Genomic DNA, 17,231 nt, shown 5'->3' on the forward strand with positions numbered 1-17,231 from the left:
ATGCTAACGGAGAAAACTTCAAGGCACTCCCACTGTAATCAGGAACAAGATGAGGGGGCTCATTCCTCTACGCCTGTCCAGGGTAAAACCTGGCGTCCTCTCTAGAGAAATGAGAGGAGGAAACAGATACAAATAAGAAAACAAGAACTCAAAGCATCTGAGTCAAACTGTCCTTATTTGGAGATGTTATGATCCTATACATAAGAGGTTCTAACCAAGACCCTGTGGCTAAATAGGTCCTGGACTCGAGGGGGGGAACTCACTGCTATTATCCTACTAAATGGACATAATATTAAACCAACTCCTAATGTACTACTGTTGTGCTCTTAGATTAGTACATTTCTTAACCCTCAGCAAAGAAGTTCCTTTTTGCAGCAGATGGTGATCAACACAGAGACCCACAACTGGTAAAGATGTGGAGCACTCAGTCCTAAACCGGACAGCGATTGTTTTTCTTGATACCTACTTTTTCTGAGTCCTTTGTATATTCTAGATGTTAACCCCCTGTCAGACACACAGCTGACAGGGTTCTTTCCCATTCTGTACACCGCCTCTTCAGTTGACTGATGGTATCTTTTGTGGTACAGAGATTTTAAGTTCATGAAGTTTCATTTGTCAGTTGTTAAGAGTTAGTCCCTGAGCTACCAGCGTCCTCCTCAGACCGTCCTTACCTACACCTACATCTTGACGTGTGCTTCCTCCTTTTTCCTCTAAGTTTCAGATGTTACATTGAGATCTTCAGTCCATTTGGAGTTGAAGAGATTTTAAGTTCATGAAGTTTCATTTGTCAGTTGTTAAGAGTTAGTCCCTGAGCTACCAGCGTCCTCCTCAGACCGTCCTTACCTACACCTACATCTTGACGTGTGCTTCCTCCTTTTTCCTCTAAGTTTCAGATGTTACATTGAGATCTTCAGTCCATTTGGAGTTGACTTTTGTGTGGGGCGGGAGGTGAGGACCTAGTTCCATTCGTCCACACATAGTTGTCCAGTTTTCTCGACACAATGTCTTTTCTTTACTTTGTTTTTGTGGCCTCTTTATCAAAAATGCAGTACAGTTACACTGAGTTATATTTGGGTCGTCTGTTCTGGTCCATTCATCTCTGACTGTTTAGTTCCAGAATCTTTCTGTTTTTATTACTATGACTTTGTTGCATACCTTGAAGTTGATCATTCCAAGCTTCCATAATTATTCTGTTTGCTCAGGATTGCTTGGGCTCGGGGTCTTTTGTGTTTCCACATGAAGTTTAAGATTGTTATTTTTATTTATGTCATAAATGGAGTTGAAATTTGATCGGTGTCGCACTGACTCTATAGACTGATTTTGGTAGGATAGTCACTTTTCACAACATGAGTTTTTCTGATCCATATTCTGGGAGGTTCCCGTCGTTTGCTGCCTTCCTCTGTGTCTGTCTTCAGTTAGTTTTAAAGTTTTCATTGTACAGGTCTTTCGCCCCCTTAGTAAGGATTATTCCAATAATGTTTTAGGCTATTGTGATTAAGATTGTTTCCCTGATTTCCTTTTTTAAAGTTTAAGAGAAATTTTATTGATTCAAGAATTTCATACAATGAATTTTGACTATATTCAGACCTCCTCTCCCATCTCCGCCTTCACCGTACCACCACCCAACCCTCCAACCCCGACTTTGTGTCTTCTATCTGCAAACGAAAAACCGAAATCATCTTACAGAACACATCTGAACTGGGTGCTGGAGAAACCATACCCCATTAGTGTCAGTGATCTATATTCCTTACACACGTGCCAAGCCACTCCCTTTCCTTTGTACATGGTTTAGGTTTCTTAAAATGGGATTTTCACTCTTAATTTCTGTTTCTCTTGCACACTTAGGAATGTCAAGTAGGGATTCCTCTTTTCTCAGTGGTTGAAAACACTTGGTTTTCTTCATCAAGTTGATCTCAGCCCTCGCATGCAGGTTACACTTAGGCTGTTTCTGGGCCTCACTGTGAACCAAGGTGTTCCCCACCGGGTTGATTCCCGCAGGATTCTGCTGTGGGTAAAAGAAGCTAGGTCCTCACAGTAGGCAGCGTTAGCTCACAGGCCTCCAGTCTAAGGTTCTCTGAGTGGCAGTTGGGAGATTTCACGGCTTCACAAGACAGCTTTACACCTGTGTCCTCTGTAGACTTCTCCGATTCCTAATGCTACTGAGGACTGCAGTGAGGTCTTGACAGCCACTGGGTGGTTGAGGATGCTCTGCTGACCATGGGTCTGCTACTGGGGCTCATGGTAGGCAGGCCTGCTAGGCTCCACCCTGCCAGTGCCCACGAGTGTCTGTGCTCTCAGGGCTCCACAGGTGCACGTGAGTGGCCAGGCCAGCGGGGCTCCACCATCTTGGCTCCCCAGTTATTATCCCTCTTACTTGCCAGGTCCTGAGTTCAGAATTTTGAGATCAGTATAGACGCTCCCATGGTCAGGTAAATATTCATCTTGTGTGATAAGGCTCCTCACATGGTCCTCGGATGCATTCGGTCTCTCGGGAGCCAGGACTCCCTGGGCTCCAGGCCCGGGCACCTCCTTCCACAGCGTCCTCTCTCTCATTTTCTGGTTTCTGTGAGCAGGGTGCCTGTAGCTCCCGCTGGGCTGGAAGTCTCCATGCTAATTTCTTTTTCAGTGTGTTTGTCTTTTTTATGTATGAAGGCCACCGTGTCTTGTAAGTTAACTTTGTGTCCTGTCACCATGATGAAAGTGTTTATCAGCTCTAAGATTTTCCTGTTGGAATTGCCAGTGCCGGGTGTGATCCGCCTGAGGTGTGGACCTTAAATCTAATGAGAAAGTCTCTGGTTGCTCCCATTCCATTCGTGCCTCCTTTCCAGGAGCGGCGTCCTGTCAGACCAGTCCTCCCTCCGTGACTCAGGGATCATGAAAGAAGAGGGGCCAGAAGGATTGTAAGAGCCAGAGGAGGTGGATGAAGATAGCAGTGTTCTCCAGACACAACAGGGCAGTTGCGCATATGAACTCAGGCAGTTGTGACAGCGTGCACAAAACCTGCACAAGCTAAAGACGGACAGAATCCCACCGTGGAGGGGAAGAGTGGGCCCGAAGCCTCACCCCCCATCCCCGACCCCCCACCCCCGCTGAGGAGCTATTGGCAATTCACAGCTCCTGGGAGAGGAAGAGTCAGTTTTCAAGAGTGACCATTGGCTGTGCTCCAGGGGATGGCCCCACATCCAAGACTGTTAGGGCAACACAAATCGGACTCCAGGGGCTTTTAAAAAGAGGATGTGAATTTGGATGGGTCGGGAGGTTGGAGTGGATCTGGGAGGAGACCGGGAAGGTGGGCTGAATATGATCAAAGGGTGTTGCATGGAATTCTCAAAGAATTAATATATTTTTTTTAAAGCCAACAATCCAAACAATGGGCTATGGAATTGAACAGAGTTCTCGAAAGAAGAAACACAAATGGCTGAAAAGCACTTTAAATCTTTATAGTGTCTCTCTCAGTCTCAGCAGAGCTCAGGGCCAGCAGTCTACTGGTCACCTGCACTGAAGGAACTGCTTTGGAAAGTCTTCCTGGACGTGGAAACTGTGAAAATCCTGAAGAATGCCGCATAACCATGACTCCATCTGTCCAGGAGCTGCTCAGAAATCTCCTCCTCCCTCGCCAGCTGCACACAGAGGGAAGGGTCTGATTTAGAAGCCTCCCTCATGCCAGGTCGTCCCCCAAGTCCACCCTGAGTGGAGGCTGCACAGAGCCAGGGGATTCCCCTCTCCCTGCCAGGCCTCTCAATACAAACTCTGCACCTGGCAACTGCGGCGTCATCGCAGTGGAGCTTTCTGATTGGCCACAGCCTGGCCGGCAGGCCTTGGTGGGTGTCAGACTTCCTTGGCTGGCCCCTCACAATCTCCAGCTCAGACAGCAGCTGCCTGGACCACCTAGGGAAGAGGATGGCCCTTGGCGTCATCGCAGTGGAGCTTTCTGATTGGCCACAGCCTGGCCGGCAGGGCTTGGTGGGTGTCAGACTTCCTTGGCTGGCCCCTCACAATCTCCAGCTCAGAAGGCAGCTGCCTGGACCACCTAGGGAAGAGGATGGCCCTGAGCAGAGCCCTGATCCTGGGGGTCCTCGCTCTGACCGCCATGCTGAGCCCCTGTGGAGGTGATGAGGACATCATGGGTGAGTTGCATGGCTGAGGGATGCTCCCTGGAGCTGGGAAATGGGAAACTGTCAGGGATAAAGAAATGGCGATTGGCTGAGCAGAGATTTCCCCAAAGTTTTTCTCTATATTAAGAAATCTAAAAATTATGGGGCTCCTTCTTCAGGAAACACTGGTTAGCTAGCCATGAGGCGTCTGCTTCTCATAATCATCCCGTGACGGCAACCCGAGGGTCTCTGTGATAGAGTCAACCTCAAAACTTCAGGATTTTTCCATGAGTAGACTGATTTTGCTAAAAATTATGAACAACTGCTCTCAAATTTCTCTGATTAATTTCTGAATCCCTGCCCACCTATCTCCTGTAGTATATCTTGAGGAAAATGATTCTGTGAATTTTTTTATGCTGCACAGGTATATGGAAAGAGGCCCCTTCCTGTGGCTCAGATTTATACACATTTCCGTGCTAGGACGTGGCACAGGTAGGGTTAGCCCAGCAGTCTGACTGCCTTCAGGTGCTCATCTTACCAGATGAGACGGTCCGTAATCTCTATTAACTCATGTGTCACCTCACAGATAATCAAATAGAATAGATGTGCATATATGTGCTCTATAAATTTTCATAAAAAATGAAAACGAAGCCAGGCTTGACAGTACATGTTTGTGATCCCAGCATTTGGGAGGTGAAGCAGGGCAATCATGAATCTAAGTACAGCCTGGGCTAGACAGTGAGACCCTGTCTCAAAAACTAGTTCATTCATTTATTCACATAAAATAAATAAATAAATAAATCTACAAAATTAGACCCCAAAATTTCTGAGAGGAAGCAGAGTTTTGTTTCACATGAAATTGTATAGGTTGTACATATTTTATAAAATATGCTTGTATGTTGACTGTGTGAAGGAGGGACCCAGCTTTAGGGATGCTCTATCCTCCAGTGCTCTCCTTTCTTACTGAAATAAGCTTATCTCTACTCTTTAAAAAAAAAGCTAAACATGTCAACTTTTTCTCACTTGAACCTCATCCAGGCATCGCTTCCTAGTTTTCTTTAACAAAATAACGGATATATTTATTTTAAAGTTGAGAACTTTATGGGGAGAAACGTGGTAAATTACTTTAAAATTATCAATTCAGCTTACCTGATCTTGAGCCTATCTAACAAAGGCCTGTTAAACCAGCATGCACAGGCACAGGATGTTCCCACAGGTCCTCTACCCATGTGGTCCACCTCTCTCCTCACTCTCCTCATACATTTCAACCATCTCCTAGGATCCACCCCTGACTCCCAGCTGCGTCTCAAGATGAACTACAGATATGTTTTTTGTTGTTGTTGTTCTTTTTTTTTCGTTTTAAAAAAGAAGCTGTTGAAGAGTCAACTATTTAAAGTAGGGAGGGAAAGAACTGAGCAGGTTAGTAAACAGTGGCTGCCCCCATTCCCACTCATTCCAGTTCTGTCTGGAGGTGGGAGTCTCAGCTGCTCCTTGGGTACTGGTTTCTTGGTTCCAAGCACTACGGAGCACAGTGGGCACAGTGCCAAAGGGCGAGGAAACTGCAGGGCCGCGTGAAGATGTTTTCATTTCTTTTGAAATAAGAAGTTTTAAGGTCTAATAAGTATTTCTAATTCGGCCTTGTCTTTATAGATAAAATGTAATTTGAGATATGCTTATGAACGAAAGGCAAGAGCACATGGCTCACAGGTTGCAACACAGCCCTGATGGCTACTGGGCCTGACTTTTCTCGTAGTTCACCTCCTGTGTCCCTGTCAGCCATTCCCAAAGTGTCTGTCATCCTTAAAGACAGAAATTGTCATTTAAGGCATTTTAACCATGAAATAAGGTGAGTGTGAGGTATTGAAAAAGGTGGAAACAGACTGAGGTACAGGAAGCAGGACCCAGATGAGGCCAAAACTATAAAAGTGACTTGGTTTCGGTTGGCAGCTGTGCGAGGTCCCCCAACAGCACTGGCAGCCCAGGACAAGCACCAGCTGACACTGCTGATTGCATGTATTCATGGCTGAAAAAGAAATTGAAGGATTTACTGCAAAGAAAGGAGATTTTGCCGGAATCCCTGATAAGTTACCAACCAAGTGGCCATAACTTCGTAGGGAGAAGAGGAACAGACAGACTGGACATTGAGCACTGGACATTGAGATGAGGGGTCAGAGATCATAATGTCATTGAAAATAAAGGAGAAACTTTCAGAATAAAGAAATCTCTGGGAAATTATTTTTTAAAAATTCATTCCAGAGAGACGAGATCTCTGAAAAACACCAAGGAACTTGAGAGGATGATGAAGTCTTGATAGGCAGGTGCTTGCACAGGATATTGGACTGTGAGCTGTCCACATCCTCATCACAGAACTCGCCACAGGGCCATTTGCTCATTACTGACCAGCCTTTCCCACTGTTCAATGAGCTCATAACAGTAGAGATCAAATCCGACTGGTGTTTTACTCCTTGCCCCCCACGATGTCTGATGTTCACTGATGCTCAGTAAGTGAGGAAGGAGGAAAAGATGAAATGGTCATAGTTTCATATGTGTGTTGGCAACAATATCCCTTCAGGTTTTGGGGTGGAGCTGCCGTGCACTGATGGCCACTCTGCTTTGATGTCAGGCACGTTCACTCTCCGCTGAGGAAAAGGACTTAAATTACCCAGAGTCTACAAGTGATGAGACAGGAATGTTGACACAGAAAAAGGGGGGTCTTTAGTAACTTTCTTTAATAAAGGGGATGAGAGCAGAAATCTAAAAACTAATAATTATCTTTTTTTTATTATTCCAGAAGAAATCAGGAGCTCTTCTCTAAGGATCACTACTGGTAACAAAACAGTGGCCTTAGACACATTATTCGTTGTATATTTATTTAATGTTCTTGTTATATTCTTTTTAAACTCTATAGGATTTAGAAAAGCCTGTTATATACTAATATTATATGTTTTTTTCGTTTTGTTAAAAAAAGTAAGGGGACAGGAGAGCTGGCTCAATGTTGCTCTTGCAGAGGACCCCAGTTCGGTTCTCAGTACCTATGTGGTGGCTCACAACAGTCTGTAACACCAATTCCAGGGGCTCTAATGCCCTCTTCTGGCATCTGAGGGCACTGCATACACACAAACCCATAAAAGTAGATTTTAAAAAGAAGAGGAGGAAGAAGAAAAAGAAAGGAAGGCAGGAAGGAAAGATTGAACAAAGGAAGGAGGGAGGGAGGGAGGGAGGAAGGGAGAGAGGGGAAGAGATAGAGAATGAATTTCCAGTGTTTTATACCCAGAACCCAGAGAAAGCCCTGTGAGTCACACTAAAGTTGAAGTAGGAAATACGTCCTGAACAGGAACTTAGGTGAGCTGGTGGGCTAACCCCCCTGTCAAGAGAGGAAATATCTAAAGAGACACTTGCACCCCTCCCTTTGGCTATCAGACTATCGGGAGAGGGAAAGAACCCCTGTGTAGGGCCCATGAGATGGCTTGGTGGGTAAACATGCTTGCTGCCACTAAAGAATGGAGACCTGAGTTTGGTGTCCAGAACTCACATAAAGGTGGAAGGGGAGAACTAATTCCACAAAGTTGTCCTCTAACCTTCACACACTACACAATGGCATGTACTCCCCCATCACTCACACAAACACAGAGAGAAAGAGAGAGAGAGAGAGAGAGAGAGAGAGAGAGAGAGAGACAGACAGACAGACAGACAAAAAAACAGGCCTATGATTCTAAAGGGAAGAGAAGTATAATAAATGTACTATTGTGTTATGAGCTGGAGAATTAATGAGATGAAACTTATGAAGCACAGGGAAGCAATTTTTTTTTTTGGTCTTTTTGAGACAGGGTCTCCCTGTAGCCCCAGCTGGCCTAGAACTCACTGTGTAGACCAGGCTGGCCTTGAACTCACAAAGATCTGCCTGCCTCTGCCTCCTGAGTGCTGGGACTAAAGGCATGCACAACTATGCCTAACAAACAAAACTTTTTTTATTTTTATTTTTTTATTTTATGTGCATGTGTGTATTGCCTGCTTGGAAGTAAGTGCACCCATGTCATGCAATGCCCCCCTCAGGGGACAGAAGAGGCTGTTGGATACCCTGGAACTGGAGTTCGGACAGTTGTTAGCTGCCATATGGGTGCTGGGATTCGAACCCAGTTCTTCTGCAAGAACAACCAGTGTTCTTAACCGCTGAGCCATCTCTCCAGCCCCTGCAAAATGATTCTTTAAGAAGAAAACTAAATACTGAAAGTATGTATCTATTCCCTCTTTCATTCAATTGCATTATTATTCTTAAGTCCCTAGGGCATCAAATACTGAACAAGACACTGAGACAGTAACAGAAATTAGCCATGTAACACTCTGCCCTCACAGAGTGGGAAGACAGACTGGACTGCAATGAGGCATCTACCAACACTAATTAGAAATTCATCTTTCTGTTACTTTGTTTAGTAAAGATTTTTCTTCCTGTTTCCCACCTTTTGTCACACATCTACCCTTCCCAGCTGACCACATCGCCTCCTATGGTGTGAACGTCTACCAGTTTTACGGATCCTCTGGCCAGTACACCCATGAATTTGATGGAGATGAGGAGTTCTATGTGGACCTGCAGAAGAAGCAGACTGTCTGGCGACTGCCTCTGTTTGCCAGATTTAGAAATTTTGACCCACAAGGTGCACTGAATAACATAGCTACAGCCAAACACAACCTGGACAACCTGATTAAACGCTCCAATTCTACGCGGGCTCCCAACAGTATGTGTTTGCCATCTTGCTTCTCCGTTTTGAATCTATCTCATTCCAAGCTTCCCTCTCTTCTTCCCTGGTGATAAACATGCTCCACTGCTCTATAAAACTCTCTCCTTTTCAGAGTCCCCAGATCCCCTTGTAGTGATTGCTGAGTTCTCATCTTCTCATTTCTTATAAATCACTTATTTCCATGTAAAACAAAGATCTTTATTCCCATGATGCAATCCTCGACTCTTTCCAGAGGTCTCCCAGACGTCCTACGGGCACAGGGCTAAAGGGGAGCCACATATAGTGGCTCCAAGCAGAAAGGGGACACAGGCTCTTTGTCCATCATGTGAGCAAATCTTGGAGGGCTCCTTCAGGATACAGTGCAGAATTTCAGGATAAAGTGGCTTATTCAAATCCAAGCTGTTTCCATTCCACAGAGGCTCCTGAGGTGACTGTGTTCCCCAAGTCTCCTGTGGAGCTGGGTGAGCCTAACACCCTCATCTGTCTTGTGGACAACATCTTTCCTCCTGTGATCAACATCACATGGTTGAGCAATGGGCACCCAGTCACGGAAGGTGTTTCTGAGACCAGCTTCCTCTCCAACCGTGACCACACCTTCCACAAGATTGCCTACCTCACCTTCCTCCCCTCTGATGACGATGTTTATGACTGCAAGGTGGAGCATTGGGGACTGGAGGAGCCGTATGTGAAACACTGGGGTATGTATGGGTTCTTTCTGGAAACTCTTGTTCACCGTCAAGTCCAGAACAGCCTATCTTTTGACTTCTAATGCCCAAACTTGTTCTCCACAAACTTGTTCTCCACTCTTAGAGTTTCTAATGGTAGACTTTATCCTCCTTTTTAAGCCCAATTGCCAAGCCTTTCAACACCAATCCCTACCCTGACCATATCTTACACACATGGACATGAACATACTCTATTCTGACCTCAAGAACTTCATTTTTGCAGAACCTGAGATTCCAGTCCCCATGTCAGAGTTGACAGAGACCGTGGTCTGTGCCCTGGGGTTGGCTGTGGGCCTCGTGGGCATCGTGGTGGGCACCATCTTCATCATTCAAGGCCTGCGCTCAGGCGGTGCCTCCAGACACTCAGGACCCTTATAAGCCACACACTGGAAGGGAAGGGAAGGTTTGTATTTGTCAGAGCTGAAATCACTGCATAGGGAGAGGGAGGAGGATGTTATTGATGCAAATGTGGCTTAAACATCGCAGGACAATCGTGAAGCAATATCAGAACAGCTCAGCCTGGAGGACTCCTTAATCTCTGCCTGTTTTGTTGCAGGTACCCGACCCTCTCCAGGACAGAGGAGTGGATGAGTCTGGTTGACCTAACATATTTTCTGGCCTAGCTCATCATGTTTCTTTTCTCCAAACGTCCTTCCCCTCACCGCTCTGTTGGACTTAAGGCTCCATACACCTTCAGAGTTCACATATCCTGTGAATTCTCTCCCTGATCTCTGATCTCCTGAGGTTTTTTTTTTTTTTTTTTTCAGATATTTTCTGCTATAGAATCTCTGCAAAAATCCACCCAGCTACTAATCTTCCAATGACTCTGATCTGATAGTTCCATGGAATCAATAAATCCCCTTTTCTGAGGTCATTATTGGACTTTTTCTTATCTTTCATCATGAGGCTTATTGGAACCCTAACTAAGAATGTGAGACCCCTATGCTTCAGGCCAACATAATCTCATTTTTAAACTATGTTTTATGCCTAGCAACATTGGATCAACCAAATATAGCCTTGTGATGTACTGATATTTTAGTCAAGGTTAGAACCTCCCACTCTTATTTTACCTATCCCGACCACTGAGGTACCTGCCTCCAATTCTGGCATCAGTATAGTGATGGGAAAGAAAAAGTATCAAAAACAGAAATAATTGTACAAAATTTAATATAGCTTTAAAAGTTATGAAAATAAACTAAAGGAAACTTTGAATTTCAAAAGTGCCAAGATTAAATTTTTTGTTATCAAAAGTCAAATTTGTTCTCAAAACTTTAGGTTTTTGAAGAATAAATGTTGATAGATGCATGATGAGAAGGTAAGAATTTTCAAGGGAAGAAAAGAAATTAAAGGCAGTTAAAAGAGCATCAGACAAAGGCAACAGTGTGGGTATCTGAAAGGTGAGCATGCTCCTACCTAAGGGTGGAGACAATGGGACCCAGCAGACATGCAGTAACCTCTCCTCCTAAGCGGAGCTGCTGCGGACACTCACAAAAATTTCCCTGTACCACAGTGGCTGCTGGAGACAGTGGAGTGAATGCAGCTCAGAACACCTCTGGGCAGAATTAGCCCACGTGGGGCTCAATGGAGCCCCCGTGCAGCCCAACATAACACTTCAATACCCTCAGCTCTGTGTCCCTCGAGAACACATGTGGTACAGTGGCATATTTATCACTGATGAATGTATTGTTAACAGAACTCTGAGGGCAACTTGATCTGAATTTGGCTTTTAGCTCTCTAAAAAGGAGACTATTCCCTCCATATATGCCATAAGTTTTTGGCCCAAATATGCTCTTAAGCAGCAAATCTTTGAGTACTTATTTCAGAAAGAAGTAGGGAAGAGTCTAGGGAAAATGTCACCTATGAGGCAGAAGGTAATTAAAAATTTAGACTAGCTGGGCGTGGTGGCGTTCACCTTTAAGCTCAGCTCTCGGGAGGCAGAGGCTGGCGGACCTCTGTGAAATAGAGGTCAGCTGGTCTACATAGTGAGTTCCAGGCCAGCCAGGATTGCATAGTGACACCCTATCTGAAAAATAAAATTTGAATATCCACACTAGTAGTAGTAAACATAAGGCTCTGAAGCAGTTTGATCATAAAAGCACATCTCAGAGAGCACAGAGGATTTTTAGGGCAGTGAAACTACTACTTGATACTACAATGACTAATAAACGTCACCAAACCCTCGGAATAAGCACCAAAAGTGAAACTGGGCAAGGTGGCGCACACCCTTAATCCTGTCGTCAGGAGGCAGAGGCAGGCAGATCTCTGTGAGATTGAGGCCAGCCTGGTCTACACAGCAAGTTCCAGGCCAGTTGGGAGTACAGAGAGACTCTGTATCAAAAAACAAACAAAACAAAAAGGGAATCATATATTGTGGACTGAAAAGTCGTAATGATTTATGGAGGCAAGTTCATTAGCTACAACAAATATACCACCCTGGCAGGTGTGGTAATAAGAGAGGCTGAATGCAGGTATGCAGTCAGGGTAATCCGAATTCTCCACACTCCCTATTTTTAAAAAAGAAAAAACATCAGCAATAATGCTGTCAGATAAATAAAACTTTGTATGGAAAAAGTATCGATCATCTAAAAATATGTAAATGTGTTGAAAAGTTTTACAATTTCCAATAAATTTCAGTTACCTGAGGCAAGAACCATGGTTCTGGGGGTGCGTGGAAGTGTCTGAGTTCTGGGGGTGCGTGGAAGTGTGTCCGAGTTCTGGGGGTGCATGGAGGTGTGTCTGAGTTCTGCTTGCGTGTGTGCACCTTTGCATGTTTTTGTGCTTACTTTTAGGCATGTGTGTTTGTGTGTGCATGTGTGCGCATGTATGTGTATGCGAGTATGTAGGAGTGTGTGTGTGTGCATGTGTAACATGAGGATTATATTGAAGGGATTTATGATCTTACTCTTAGAGAAATAGACAAACATTGCCCTATTCAGATTCTTTCCACACGACGTACTATGAAAAGAAAAATTTGGTGGTTCCTGGGACATCTAGGCCGAATAGTGACACAATAAACATTAATGTGCAAGGATCTCAGTGGTATCTAGACTTGAGTCCTTCAGATATATACCTAGAAATGGTGTGGCTGGGTCACGTGAAAATTCTGTTTTTAATTTTTGAGGACCTCCATGCTGATTTCTGTAACAGGCAGTTTATATTCTCACCAACCGTGTATCCCGCGTCCTTGCCAACAGTTGCTCTCTGCTTTCTCAATGACAGCCATTCTGACTTGGGCGAGACAGAATCTTAACCTAGTTTTAATTTTCATTTCCTGGATTGCTTGCATATTGAACATTTGTTCATCTGTTTATTAGGCATCTACACTTCTTCTTTTGAGAACCTCCTGCTCATTTCGAATACGTCAGATGAGAACAAATATCCCATTTTCTTGCACTTGTGAATCTTAGAATTCTTTGTGGAGTTGTGAAACCATTCATCATTAGATATTAATGAAAGCAGAAAAGACTGGAGGATGGAGAAAGCAGGAGGAGGATGGCTTCTAAAAGGGGAGAAGACGGAATGAATGCGGTCAAACTACAAATGTTATACAGGGAAGAAAGTATTTATATGAAACTCTACAGTATGTAAAATGACTGTGTACCAAGAAAAATGAAGAAAAAGGTATAATGAACACATTGACCAAATGATAGACTTTGTTTGGATTTATTTTCAGATAAAACAAATGTTAAAAATTATTATTAAATTAAGGGTTGGAGAGATGGCTCAGCAATTAAGACAACTGACTGCCTTTGCAGACGGCCAGAATTCCCAGGAACCACTTAGTAGCTCACAATTGTCTGTAACTCTAGCTCCAAGGGATCTGGTGCCCTCTTCTAGCCTCCACAGGCACCTGTGCACACACACACACACACACACACACACACACACACAAACACACACACACATGGTATACACACACAGACACACACACACAGACACACAAATTTAAAAAACCTTGTTAGAGCTTTGATAGACATTCTTGAAGAATACGACAGAGACAGGAGAAGAAGAAACATGAGGTGAGAGAAGAGATGTAGAAAATACAGATGCAAAGAGGAACAGAGAGACAGACGATGGCAAGCAGACAAGGAAAACTAGACGAGGACTGATTCCATGCAAGAGGCGGAGAGAAAGATGCAGGTAGAGATGCAGCAGAATGAGGTGACAGAGAGCTCATTAAACGTCTAGTCACTTCTATTGGGCTGGAGGGACGGCTCAGCAGTTAAGAGCACAGGCTGCTCATGCAGAGGACCAGAGTGTGATTCCCAGCACCCATAGCTAACAACTGTCCATAACTCCAGTTCCAGGGGATCTGCGCCCTCTTCTGACCTCCGTGGACATTACATGGACATTACATTCATACACATAAAATAAAAATAATTGGGGCTGGAGAGATGACTTAGCAGTTAAGAGCACCAGCTGCTCTTGCAGAAGACCTAAGTTTGATTCCCAGCACCCACATGGCAGCTAACAACCATCCATAACACCAGTTCCAGGGGAATCACATCTTCTTCTGACCTCTGCAGGCACTGCATGACAGAGGTGCACTTATACACATGCAGGCAATGCACTCATACACTAAAATAAAAATAATAAAATATTAAAATAAACAAAAATAAAATATTTTTAAAAATCTAGTCACTTCTAAAATCAACTTGGTCCCAGGCTTCCTTGTAACATGGACAAAATAAGCCTGAGTTGAGTTTTTATCATTTGGAACCACAAAGAGTATGGTTATTGCTGGCTACAGTTTCTCAATAATAAAAACTGACTTCAGTCAACATGACTCAACAGAATTACTTGCCATATAAGTGGCCAGTCGTCACTGTGTCTGCCCTCAACGATCTCACCATGTTCAATTGCACTCAATCCAACCTGGAAGAGGCTGGGGTGGTCTGAGAACACTCTACTGAACAGCAAGACTAAGAACCATGAAGGACTGACAGCTGATGCAGCCCCTTGACACCCCTTTTATGGAGCCCACCTCCTTTCTAGCAGCACCCCCTCTTTCTGGCCACAGCTTGGTTGGGTCAGCTCAAGACAGGCTCAGCTAGGAGGCTCAGGATACAGACAACTCAGAACTGTGTTTAATTATGAAAAACCAAGAGCTCTACAGACAGGTGGGTGCTTTTGATGCATCTCTTGAGCAGTCTGGAGGGGACACTGGAGCCAGTGAGGGGCTGGGGTCTCAGTAGCTGCTGCTTCAGTGCGAGCCAAGAGTCACAGCCAGAGCACTGGGAAGGAGGGTCGCAGGAGCCGAGCTGGTGGCTGCAGTGGGGACACAGCAGGACTCTGGCCTCAGAGCGGGACAGGCAGATGCAGACTGTTAACGCTGGGCAGGGACAGGCAGGTCTTAGAGTAGAATGACAGCCAATTCGGTCAAAAGACTCTCAGGAGTCAATGTAGGAGGCCTGTAGGAGGCAAGGTCAAGACAAAGTACACCAAGAGATCCCTGCGTCCCTCCCTTCGGTCCCTTACAGCATCAGATAGAGAAAGCTGAGGTTTAGGAAATACCATCATTATCTTCTCCCCTATCTATGTGAAGGCAAAACTAACTAAAAACACAGACTTTACCTGAATGCAGGTATGTGGGAGATGGGAGATCAGTCACCACCTTCCCAAGAAACATGAAGGGTTAGGTCTTTAGAGTAGGTTGGATGGCAATTAACTTTTCCTCCACTATCAGCCTCCCTCAGTCACTGTCAGTGCCCACACACTGTCGACTCCAAATGTGGCACGAAGCAGACATTTGGTGTCTAACACCCAGGACATAGCTCTGGCTCCAAGTTTCACAAAAAGATGCCACCAAATTATAATGGACCCTAGCAACCTTATTTGAGCCCCACACAGGCCTCAGGCTCTCCTCTCTCACCTTCATGGCCCTGTCCCCTACAGGGTCAGGGCTGAAATGTTACCTGCTGGTGGAGGTCCACGAGTTCCTACAAAAGGAAGGTGCACAGAGAAAAATCTTGTTATACAAACAGTGACTCTCATGCCTCAAAGGGAAATGAATACTCAACTTAGTTGAGGAGTTGTTCTGTCTCCACCCATATTCTCCAGTGTCCTACACACCCTAAGCTAAAATCTCCCAAAGTGGATGAGACTGACACTGCAGGGAAGGGAAGCCAAGGCTCAGAGTCTCTCAGTGGAGAAGCTTCTGGAAAGGAGCTGGTGAGACAGCAGTGAACAGAGAGGAAAGTCCCAGAATGAGCTCGGCCATCGGTTCTGTGGCTTGGCTACCTTTCAAACAGTGAAGTCAGAGTCCCGTGTCTTGCCCTACATTTTATCTTCTCCCACCAACCATCCAACTTCCTTCCTTTAGGGTCAGGAACAAGAGTTCCTCTAGAGGCAGAGCGTCATCCCCATTTCCCCAGAGCTCCTCACCTTTCTGACTCCTGTGACGGATGTAAACACCCAGTCCCAGGAAGATCAGCCCCAGCACAAGGCCCCCGATGCCACTCAGCATCTTGCTCTGTGCAGATTCAGATTGTGCCCCTGGGGAGCAGAGCCTGGTGTCAACATTTGTCTCCACTCCCCACAATATCCCTGGCTGAGAACCTGAAGGCCAGCCCGAGCTTCATGAGGTGGAGGAGTCAGGAGACCTAGTTCTCTCTTCTAACCTTAGACAGGGGTAGGAAGGGCCAGCTGGAGATCTAGAACACCGGGTAGGTGAAGGAGAGGAGCTAAGCCAGTTCCTTATAGACACAATCATAAGGGTAGGTCCTAAAACCCAGCCACAGGTCATATTAACTGATTCCTTGGGGGCCACAGTGCATACAATAGTCTCTATCTAGAAAGACAGGTCAGGAGTCTTCTGATGCCTTTGACATAGAATAAGAGGAACTATCCTCCTGTGATTACCAACTTGGTAGTGGAATCCAAGGCAGGTGCTGGGAAGGGATGGGTCAGTGGGAGCTCTGCCCTGTCTGTGGGCCCTACAGCCAAAGAAGCAAGTTTCCCTTACTCCACTCCACTGTAGTGGGACTCTGCTGACTGGCGTGCTCCACGTGGCAAACATAGACATCTCCACGCTGAGGTGTCATCTCCAGCATCACCAGGATCTGGAAGGTCCAGTCCCCATTCTTAATAAGCTGTGTGGACACGACTCCTGTTGTCTGCTCCTGGTCATTCCGGAACCACCGCACTTTGATCTGGCCTGGGTAGAAATCTGTCACCGAACAGACCAGAAGGTTGTGGTGGTTGAGAGCCTCTGTCTTCGACAAAGAGATGGTCACCTTGGGCTGCTCTGGGGAACAGACAGGAAAAGACAGTGTGAGTGAGATGTGATGCACGGGGCATCTCCCCTCGGGGAGGGGCAGGGTAGGAATCCCTGGATTCCAGTATTGAACTAAGATCCATTCCACAAATATAAATTTGACAGTCACTGAAAATACAAATTAACCACCAGTCCATGACCCTACTTATAGAACTGACAATTTGGTAACAAACAAAAAATGTAAGCTCAAAGATTTAATTTTTTAAGGTAGGGGAGTCTTAAAAATAATACACATATGTAGAACAGGCTGGCCTTGAACTCACAGAGACCCGCCTACCTCTGCCTGGGGCTACAAGGGAGACCTTGTCTCAAAAAGATAAAATAATAATAATAATAATAATAATAATAATAATGCACATAAAGCACCAGGTTTCCTGTCTTCTCAGGTCACTACTCACAG

The 17,231-nt window shown here is 45.1% G+C and overlaps 2 protein-coding genes across 3 annotated transcripts in view; one reads left to right on the forward strand and one right to left on the reverse strand.

The window, feature by feature from the left end:
• Positions 1 to 4,008: 4,008 nt before the first annotated feature.
• LOC103731002 (SLA class II histocompatibility antigen, DQ haplotype D alpha chain) lies at positions 4,009 to 13,182 on the forward strand. Of its 2 annotated transcripts, none has more exons than XM_017797195.2 (5): positions 4,009 to 4,127; positions 8,579 to 8,827; positions 9,247 to 9,528; positions 9,779 to 9,958; positions 12,870 to 13,182. In XM_017797195.2, the coding sequence occupies exons 1-4, from the start codon at positions 4,043 to 4,045 to the stop codon at positions 9,931 to 9,933; spliced, it is 771 nt and encodes a 256-aa protein (XP_017652684.1). In that variant the 5' UTR covers positions 4,009 to 4,042; the 3' UTR covers positions 9,934 to 9,958; positions 12,870 to 13,182. The 2 variants fall into 2 exon arrangements, with proteins under 2 accessions (XP_017652684.1, XP_008827530.1); XM_008829308.3 differs by lacking the exon at positions 12,870 to 13,182 and adding an exon at positions 10,112 to 10,429.
• A 1,438-nt stretch (positions 13,183 to 14,620) lies between these two features.
• LOC103731003 (rano class II histocompatibility antigen, A beta chain) overlaps positions 14,621 to 17,231 on the reverse strand; it is a 17,475-nt gene continuing 14,864 nt past the window's right edge. Inside the window, exons 3-6 of the mRNA XM_008829311.3 lie at positions 16,520 to 16,801; positions 15,940 to 16,050; positions 15,471 to 15,494; positions 14,621 to 14,966 (exon numbers count right to left, since the gene is read on the reverse strand). Of these exons, the coding sequence (XP_008827533.1) occupies positions 14,953 to 14,966; positions 15,471 to 15,494; positions 15,940 to 16,050; positions 16,520 to 16,801 (431 nt within the window). The 3' untranslated portion in view covers positions 14,621 to 14,952. The remainder of the gene's footprint in view (positions 14,967 to 15,470; positions 15,495 to 15,939; positions 16,051 to 16,519; positions 16,802 to 17,231) is intronic.

This window comes from Nannospalax galili, unplaced genomic scaffold (genome assembly GCF_000622305.1).
Source record: "Nannospalax galili isolate Female #2095 unplaced genomic scaffold, S.galili_v1.0 scaffold17434, whole genome shotgun sequence".
NCBI classification, from domain to species: domain Eukaryota; kingdom Metazoa; phylum Chordata; class Mammalia; order Rodentia; family Spalacidae; genus Nannospalax; species Nannospalax galili.

Bases quoted from the DNA above. Each gene is read 5' to 3' on its own strand.
- LOC103731002 (XM_017797195.2), top strand. From the start codon at position 4,043: ATGGCCCTGAGCAGAGCCCTGATCCTGGGGGTCCTCGCTCTGACCGCC. The intron at 8,828-9,246 runs GTATGTGTTTGC...TCCATTCCACAG, and splicing joins TTCTACGCGGGCTCCCAACA to AGGCTCCTGAGGTGACTGTG. The intron at 9,529-9,778 runs GTATGTATGGGT...TCATTTTTGCAG, and splicing joins GCCGTATGTGAAACACTGGG to AACCTGAGATTCCAGTCCCC.